General features: G+C 42.7%; 1 protein-coding gene across 4 annotated transcripts in view; it reads right to left on the bottom strand.

The window, feature by feature from the left end:
* Positions 1 to 7652: 7652 nt before the first annotated feature.
* LOC137361147 (ensconsin-like) overlaps positions 7653 to 9988 on the bottom strand; it is a 161115-nt gene continuing 158779 nt past the window's right edge. For all 4 annotated transcript variants that reach the window (XM_068026090.1, XM_068026094.1, XM_068026097.1 and 1 more), the window contains one exon: positions 7653 to 9688. In XM_068026090.1, the coding sequence (XP_067882191.1) occupies positions 9678 to 9688 (11 nt within the window). In that variant the 3' untranslated portion in view covers positions 7653 to 9677. The remainder of the gene's footprint in view (positions 9689 to 9988) is intronic.

Below are 9988 nucleotides of genomic sequence, written 5' to 3'. Positions count from 1 at the left end.
TACCCTCATAACCAAAAAATACTTGCTGCAGTCAGGTGGGAGTTGAACAGTGCAAACCACCCTCACCAGACACACACACACACACCAGTCCATTCTCATACTGTTTTACACCACCACCAAAACACACACACACACACACACCAGTCCATTCTCATACTGTTTTACACCACCACCAAAACACACACACACACACACCAGTCCATTCTCATACTGTTTTACACCACCACCAAAACACACACACACACACACACCAGTCCATTCTCATACTGTTTTACACCACCCCCAAAACACACACACACCAGTCCATTCTCATACTGTTTTACACCACCACCAAAACACACACACACACACACACGTCCATTCTCATACTGTTTTACACCACCCCCAAAACACACACACACACACACCAGTCCATTCTCATACTGTTTTACACCACCACCCCCAAAACACACACACACACACACACCAGTCCATTCTCATACTGTTTTACACCACCACCAAAACACACACACACACACACCAGTCCATTCTCATACTGTTTTACACCACCACCCCCAAAACACACACACACACACACACACCAGTCCATTCTCATACTGTTTTACACCACCCCCAAAACACACACACACACACACCAGTCCATTCTCATACTGTTTTACACCACCACCAAAACACACACACACACACACCAGTCCATTCTCATACTGTTTTACACCACCCCCAAAACACACACACACACACACCAGTCCATTCTCATACTGTTTTACACCACCCCCAAAACACACACACACACACACCAGTCCATTCTCATACTGTTTTACACCACCACCAAAACACACACACACACACACCAGTCCATTCTCATACTGTTTTACACCACCCCCAAAACACACACACACACACACCAGTCCATTCTCATACTGTTTTACACCACCACCCCCAAAACACACACACACACACACACCAGTATGAGAATATAGTACTTTGGAGCTAAATATAGCATGTTACATCGAATTTATACCATAGTAACAGGCTATTTGGCCCAAGTTGTCCATGCCGGTGTTTATGCTGCACAGTAAAGGCCTGCTCAGGTCACAAAAAAAGAAAACCCGACCCGAACCCGACGGAACCACATCAGACCCGAGCCCGACCCAGCTTGAGTCCTTCCATTTTTCCCCCGCGCCCGACCCGACCAGAGCCCGACCACCAAAATGTTCCCTTTACTTATCGTCCGACTCCCAATCTTCAGGAAGCTGCAGCATAAGCGTGACGATGTCACAGAGACGCTCACTTGCTCACTGCGCAGACTCAGAGTTTCCCTCTCTAACATCCCAGACTCGCAGCTCAGGTAGGTTTTTTTTTTTTACATTTAACGCTTACCTGCAATTCTTGCTGTGTGTGTCCGACCCGGACCCGGCCTGAAAGCCGGACCCGGAAGAGCGACCCGACCAGAGCCCGACACGTCGTCGGGTAGCAGGCCTTTACTGCACAGCAGCTTCCTTTCACCCTGCTTCATCTAACCCTATCAACACATTTTATTTCTTTGTCCCTCTAGCTACCCCTTAAATGCATCTAGCTTAGCTGCCTCAACTATTCCTTGTGTTAGCAAGTTCAACATTTTAACAACTTTTTGGGGGAAGAAATTTCTCCAGAATTCCCAATTGGATTCATCGGTGATCATCATATATTTGTGGCTCTTAATTTTGATCTCTTCCACATGTGGAACCATTTTGTCAACTTCTACCTCATCAAGGAAGGATATACTTGCCTAAAAGGGAGGTCCAACAAAGGTTCACCAGATTGATTCCTGCAATGAGATGGTTGTTCTATGAGGAGAGACAGTAGAATGGGCCTATACTCTGGAATTTAGAAGAATGAAAGTGATCGCATTGAAACACAAGTTTCCGAGAAGGCTTGACAGGGTAGATGCTGAGAGGCTTTTTCCCCTGGCTGGAACGAGGGGCATAGTCTTAGGATGAGGGGTTGGCCATTTTGGGCTGAGACGAGGAGAAATTTTTTCGCTCAGAGGGAGATGGATCTTTAGAATTCTCTATCCCATGTTGTGGAGAAAACCTAACCACTCTCGAGTCCATGGGATTAAAGCAAACAAAGACATTATTTTTCAACATATGCTTCTGGTCCAAAGAGCTGCTCGGTGATACAGAATTTGCAGTACACATTTATAGGATACAATTGCCATTAGTCATTTGTTCAGACTACCCCAACACATTCCAGGTCTACAACTTGATCAATACACTGGATTGTATTGCCCCACAAACATCCTCCCCAACGTCTCCTCCCTAAACCTTGAAGCTGCCAGTTCCTATAGTTTATTGAATCCTGTCTCGTCTCCAGTCTCACCCTTATCTCTTTCATTAGTGAAGCAAGGACTGCATGTTTACACAGACTGTGGAGGCAATTAGGTACGGAGTTGTACAATCCCAGAATAATGTTCAAGTATCCCATCATCCATGGGTCCCTCACAACTACAATCTTCTGTGTTTTCCTCTAAGGTTATTCATGCATTCTAATGTTAAATAATCTACTAATGTTGCCCCTTTGGTCCTACTTCCCCTAGAGGGTTGTGAATGCTCATTTGTTCAACACATTCAACTCTAAAGTCGACGAATTTTTGGACACTAAAGGGATCAAGTTTCTGGTCAATGGTAGCCCCCAGGATGTTGATAGTGGGGGATTCAGCAATCGTAATGCCATTGAATGTCAAGGGGAGATGGTTAGATTCTCTCTTGTTGGAGATGGTCATTGTCTGGCATGAATGTTACTTGCCACTTATCAGCCTAAGCCTGGATATTGTCCGGGTCTTGCTGCATTTCTGCACGGGCTGCTTCACTAGCTGTGGAGTCACGAATGGTGAACATTGTGCAATCAGCGAACATTTTTTTATTTAAAAAAAAAATTTATTTAGAGATACAGCACTGAAACAGGCCCTTTGGCCCACCGAGTCTGTGCCAACCAACAACCACCCATTTATACTAATCCTACACTAATCCCATATTCCTACCACATCCCCTATATTTCCCTACCACCTACCTACACTAGGGGCAATTTTGGCTGTGGGAGGAAACCGGAGCACCCAGCGAAAACCCACGCAGACACAGGGAGAACTTACAAACAGGCAGTACCCAGAATTGAACCCATGTCGCTGGAGCGGAGAGGCTGCGGTGCTAACCACTGCGCCACTGTGCCGCCCAACATCCCAACTTCTAACCTGAGGATTGAAGGAAGGTCATTGATGAAGCAGCTGAAGATGGTTGGGCCTCAGATACTACCCTGAGTAACTCCTGCAGTGATATATTGGAGCTGAGATGATTGACCTCCAACAACCACCTTCCTTTGCGCTAGGTACAACTCCAACCAGCAGAGTGTTCCCCACCCCCCGCCCCAACACCCATTGACTCGAGTTTTGCTAGGACGATGCCATACTCGGTCAAATGCTGCCTTGATGCCAAGGGCAGTCACTCTCACCTCTGGAGTTCAGCTCTTTTGTCCACGTTTGGACCAAGGCTGTAATGAGCACAGGAGCTGATTGGCCCTGGCGGAACACAAACTGAGCGTCACTGAGCAGGTTATTGCTAAGCAAGTGACTTTTGACAGCACTACACCTTCCATCACATTACTGATGATTGAGAGTAGGCTGATGGGGCGGTAATTGGCCGGGTTGGACTTGTCCTGCTTTTTGTGTACAGGACATCCCTGGGCAATTTTCCACATTGCCGGGTAGATGCCAGTGACGTAGCTGTACTGGAAGAGATTGGCTAGGGATACGGCAAGTACTGGAGCACAGGTCTTCAATACTATTGCCGGAATATTGTCAGGGCCCATAGTCTTCGCAGCATCCAGTGCCTTCAGTTGTTTCTTGATATCACGTGGAGTGAATCGGATTGGCTGAATACTGGCATCTGTGATGCTGGGGACTGCAGGAGGAGGCAGGGATGGATCATCCACTCAGAACTCCTGGCTGAAGATTGTTGCAAATGCTTCAGTCTTATCTTTTGCACTGATGTGCTGGGTTCCCCCATCATTGAGGATGGGGATATTTGTGAAGCCACCTCCTTCAGTTAGTTGTTTAATTGCGCACCACCATTCACGACTGGATGTGGCAGGACTGCAGAGCTTAGATCTGATCCGTTGGACGTGGGAATGCTTAGCTCGGTCTATTGCATGCTGTCTATGTTGTTTGGCACGCAAGTAGTCCTGGGTTGTAGCTTCAGCAGGTTGACACCTCATTTGGAGAAATACCTGGTGCTGCTCCTGGCATGCCCTCCTGCACTCTTCATTAAACCAGGGTTGAAACTCCGGCTTGATGGCAATGGTAGAGTGGGGTATATGCTAGGTCATGAGGTTACAGCTTGTGGTTGAGTACAATTCTGCTGCTGATGGCCCACAGTGCTTCATGGATGCCCAGTTTTGCATTGCTAGATCTGTTCGAAATCTAGCCCATTTAGCACAGTGGCAGTGCCAACAGGATGGAGAATATTCTGAATGTGAAGACGGGACTTTGTCTCCACAAGGACTGTGTGGTGGTCACTCCTACCAATACGGTCATGGACAGATGCATCTGCGGCAGGCAGATTGGTGAGCATGAGGTCAAGTAGGTTTTTCCCTCTTGTTGGTTCCCTCACCACCTGCCGCAGACCCAGTCTAGCAGCTATGTCTATTAGGACTCGGCCAGCTTGGTCAATCATGGTGCTACCGAGCCACTCTTGGTAATGGACATTGAAGTCCCCCACCCAGAGTACATTTGGAACCTTTGCCACCCTCAGCACTTCCTCCAAGTGCTGTTCAACATGGAGGAGTACTGATTGATCAGCTGAGGCGGTGGGGGGGGGGGGGGGGGGTGGTGGGGGTAGGTGGTAATCAGCAGGTTTCCTTGTCCATGTTTGAACTGATGAGACTTCATGTGGTCCACAGTCGATGTTGAGGACTCCCAGGGCTACTCCCTCCCAACTGTATACCACTGTGCCGTCACCTCTGCTGTCCTATCTCCTGTCCCACCAGCAGGACAGACCTGGGGATGGTGAAGGCGGTGTCTGGGACATTGTCTGTAAGGCAGGATTCCGCGAGTATGACTATGTCAAGCTATTGCCCAACTAGTCTGTGGGACAGCTCTCCCAACTTTGGCACAAGCCCCCAGATGTTAGGAAGGAGGACTGTGCAGGGTCGACAGGGCCATTGTCGTTTCCGGTGCCTAGGTCGATGCCAGGTGGTCTGTCCAGTTTCATTCCTTTTCTCAGACTTTGTAGCGGTTTGATACAACTGAGTGCTAAGCTATTTTCGAGGGCAGTTAAGAGTCAACCACAGTGTTGTGGGGCTGGAATCACATGTAGGCCAGACCAGGTAAGGACAGCAGATTTCCTTCCTTAAAAGGACATTAGTGAACCAGATGGGTTTTTCTGACCATCAACAATGGTTCATGGCCATCATTAGACTAGCGTTTAATTCCATATTTATTAATTGAATTCAAATTCCACTTTCTGCCTTGGTGGGATTCGAACCTGTGTCCCCAGAGCAATACCCTAGGTCTCTGGTGTACTAGTCCAGTGAAAATATCACTACACCACTACCTGCCCTTTTCTACTTTCCAATTCAATTCCCCTAGAAATGAACCCCAGTACTTTATTTGCCTTTTTAAATGGTGTTATTAACCCATGTTAATAAAAATAAAATAATGCAGATGCTGGAATTCTGAAATAAAAACAAGAAATGCTGGAAACACCCAGCAGGTCCGGCAGCATCTGTGGAGCATCCTCTTACCAGACATGGTAAGGGGTACAAAGCTTCGCACTGATGTTAGTTCTCAACTCTGCCGCATTTGATATTTAGCATGCAAGCAGCACAGTATGGTAGCTTTAATAGGTTGTCACTGTAAGAAATGTGGATTCTGTCATTTTTACTGGCCTTTTTATATCTTTTGTATTATATATATTGTCAGGCAAGCCCCCCACCTGCCAAGAATGAGACATTATTTTGCCACATGAACATTAAAACTTAAAATCGTTGCTGTGAAGAAGGCCCATCACAAGGAATTGCCAGACCCCTCGCCAGAAAGACCTTTTTTGCATACCAGCAGACAGTGTTGGAACAAAAGACCCAGTCCCTGCTTCTCCAATACACAGAAGACCAGGTCAGAACAGTTTAGTCACATGACTAACTGTTTGAATTTGAACTTGCCACAGAGTGTTTGAAAGGCAGAAAGCTCTTTTCTCCTGGAGTGAGAACACCTCTCTCCTGTCTGCACTCATCTCTTTCTCACGGAACTGAAGACCCATTGAAGACACATGAACCCCATGGTAGAAAAGTCAATTACAGTGAACAAGGTTTAAAAAGAATACTGGGCCCCAACAAAAAGCAAGACACCGTACAAAGGGACAACGAGCTCGAAGCACAATAAACAAGAAACTCTTCCGATTGCCTCAAACCTCTCCATTTATTTTTTTTCTGCTCTTTTCTGTCCCTCTTAGCATGCATACGCAATATGCACATGCAAACATGGGGTGCGGCGTATATCCGTAGGCGTCAACAGAATTAGAGTTTAGGTTTAAGGTTTAATAAATTTCACTTTTCTTCTTTAAACCTGAGAAAACCTGGTTGTGCTCATTTCTTTGCCTTATAATTGGAAAGTGGTGAACAAGGATTCACCAAGGGGGAGCTCAAAACAGTGGGTTTAAAAATGAAACCCTGTTACTCTAAGACCAGGTGAAGACAGTAAAAGAACCCTAGACACCTTTCTCACCTGGTCATATATATATATATTCTGAAAGTGCATAACATTCATGTTTTGCATAAGCTTTTGGTAAGAGTTAATTTTTTGATGTGTGCCTTACTGAAAAACAAATGCTGCCTATACAGTTTGAATCAACTGGAATTACATTGTCATGCAGACCAATAAACAGTTCTAGGGAAAGCAAAGAACAGATACTTAAAACTATGTAACAAGCTATGATCAAAATATAACAAAAAAGCAGGATGAGTCTCGCTGGAAATGTATGATCTAATGGACCTCAAGGTTATAATGGTCTGTAAACATTGTACATTAATCATGATCACGTGTGCAAAACAAACGCAAGTACTGACAAACGAAATGGCAGAATCAATCATAACAGCGATATGTATGAACCAGTGCTCAGGAGGAGCCACTGGTTACAAAGAATAAAAGGAACAGACCTGGAGCGGTTCAACACACAGATTTGAAAATGACAGAGAAACAAGAGGAATCACAAGCCATCTGTGCCACTACAGCCAGTGGACAGTATAGGCCATCTGGACTAGAATATCGACTGCCTTGGATTGTTAAGCATTGCTGCTAACTGAAATAAATAAGTCCGACATCACAACATTAGGTGTCTCCTTGTGCGAATTCCTATTGTCTGGTTCATGAAAAAATTATAAGTAAAGTTCCAAATCTTACAATCAATCAGTTAGATACCTCATAGATAAACCTTTAAGCACAAGAACAATGCATTATAAAAACCCAGAATGAATACACAAGCAACTGCTCTTTATTAACAATGTTTTCTGAAAAAATGTATATCTGTAATCCAATTGTATCAGTCAAAATGGTGCAAAATGTTACTCAAGGCAACATTTTCAAATCAGTTTTATAGAAATAATGAAATTGCAATACACACTAGTTACAGAACTATTATTTTATTGCATTTTGTTTGTGCAAGTTATCATATTTATCTCCACCAAATTTTGAGGATCATCTTTTGAAGCTACAAAAGTTGGGTGGGTTGGAAATGCAGACAAGGTGGAAAATGAAGGGACATTTTTCTTTTAAACTTGCGCAGATTTTACTGAGCATTCACTCTTTAGTTTCTCATACTGGAAACCATCTTGTTGACAGTTTCAGATATTGCCAATCCTTAAATTAATCTTCATAAACATGTACAACTCATTTAGTCCATCCTTCATGTATTTTAAGTAGGCAGGAAAGAGTTACAAAGACCTGAAACACTCAATTTTCAGTATCCTTTGCATTAGAAAAATTTAATTCAGAACATTCCTCTGATTAAAATTAAATCAGCAATAAATCGCATGCCTGATTAGTGTGGTAATCATCACATTACAACAGCAAACCAATTTAGAATCTAAAAATATTAACAGAAGAATTTTTTGGACACCATCTATACAGATTAAAATAAAGCTAAAGAAAATTGAAGAATTTACCCCATTTTTAAATAATTTCTATATACATGGATGAATAGACCCTGCAGAAAAAAAGAATTAAAATAAAATATGCAGCTATACATCGATTACTGAACAAATTGCTAAATGGCTATTTTTTTATACTTGCGGATGGATGGTTTTCAAAGCTTAGACTAAGCCTTTTTTTAAAGCACAAAATATACACCACCTGGCTTTAAATTAACCTATTCAATATACTAATTTCATGTAATGTTCAACTATGAAAAAGGACCCTTGCACAATGGTATTTTAACCAGAACGCTTGAGAACAAAACAAAGTGATATCTGGTCATATTTAATAAGGTCTTTAAATAATTTCAGTAGTCCTCAAGAGGAAAAGAAAGTGCAAGGTTTTACAGTCATGCTGTGTAGCAGCAATATCTAAACATGTGAGATGGAAGTTGAACTTCATTTGTGCAATAACGTGCAAATGAGTTAAAATTAAGGACTCAAAATCTAGTATGTGAAAGTCACATAGAAGGAATGCCGTCTCAAACTCTGGGTACAAGCCAGGTTTGTTGCTCTGAAACGAGCAAAAGCAAAGACTCCATAAATCACTTTTAGTCAGTCTCATGATCTGATAAGGCAATTTGAAAGCTCATCACAATTAAGTAGTATTATCTAAATTTCAAGTGTCTTTTCTGTCAGATCATAAAGCATTACAACTGTTTGACCACGCACAAGTTCAATTATTATTGTTTATATATAAAGTCAATTTATTTGAGACTGTTCACTGGCATGACTAACTTGCCTCAAAGTTTCCTTGTGATAAATACCAACCTGTGTACAACAGGTACTTTATTTATTAACCACAGAATTGCCATTAGAATCTAATTTATTATGCACTATTTAACATTTTTTCTATCGTACCTGGTGTTTTTAAAAAAAACTTCTGAATAGGAGGTAACAGTGAAGCATCTAAAAATGATCTGCTTAGTATTTAAGGGATTACAAAGAACTCCGCAGAGCTCATTGCCCCATATTTAAACCAATAGGCTTATATATCTATGTGACCTCATTATCAACTACTTGCAGCGCAATAAGGCTCATTCAAGTAATAGGTTTTCAAAAGAAGTGAAAGTACTAGCTAGTTTTGAAATACTGCCCTTCACCATCACAAATTTGTCATTCTCATTTCTCGTCATATTATACAGAAGAATGCCAATGCCCTGAAAGAGCATGTTGGAAAAGCAGTTTATATACAATGCATATTACGCACGAGTAACCAGTGATCAGAATTAACTAGCTGTTCAGTTAGCAAGATGAATTCCTCTCTAACCACATCTTGCATGTTTATACTCCCATTTTCACAGTCATGGTTAGTTTCTAGTTTTTTTTTAAAGAAAAAAAATCACGTTGGATCATACAATGGCTGCACTGCAATTCTTCAAGATGTGAAGTAAAAAGAATTCCAGTTTCTGTGAATGTGCTTACTGAACTGCACACTTTGTTGCTCCTGCTGAACATTCTCAAATCACTTCTGGAAGAAATACAGAAAGAGATACAAAAGTTAGAGCAAGCAGACATATTTACGAAATAGAAATTTGCACCTCTACTCAAAATCAGCAAGTTATCAGATTAATCAATTCCTGAGCTCTGCATAGAGTCATAGAGCTATACAGCACAGAAACAGGCCCTTCGGCCCATCGTGTCTGTGCCAGCCGTCAAGCAGCTATCTATGCTAATCCCATTTTCCAGCACTTAGTCCGTAGCCTTACCCTCTGGATGAAAAAGGTTTTCCTCAAATCCCCTCTAACCGCCTGCCTCTTACCTTAAATCT

Source organism: Heterodontus francisci, chromosome 3, assembly GCF_036365525.1.
Source record: "Heterodontus francisci isolate sHetFra1 chromosome 3, sHetFra1.hap1, whole genome shotgun sequence".
In the NCBI taxonomy this organism is placed as follows: Eukaryota; Metazoa; Chordata; class Chondrichthyes; order Heterodontiformes; family Heterodontidae; genus Heterodontus; species Heterodontus francisci.
The sequence above is the reverse complement of the archived record's forward strand: the minus strand, read 5'-3'. Positions and strand labels throughout refer to the sequence as shown.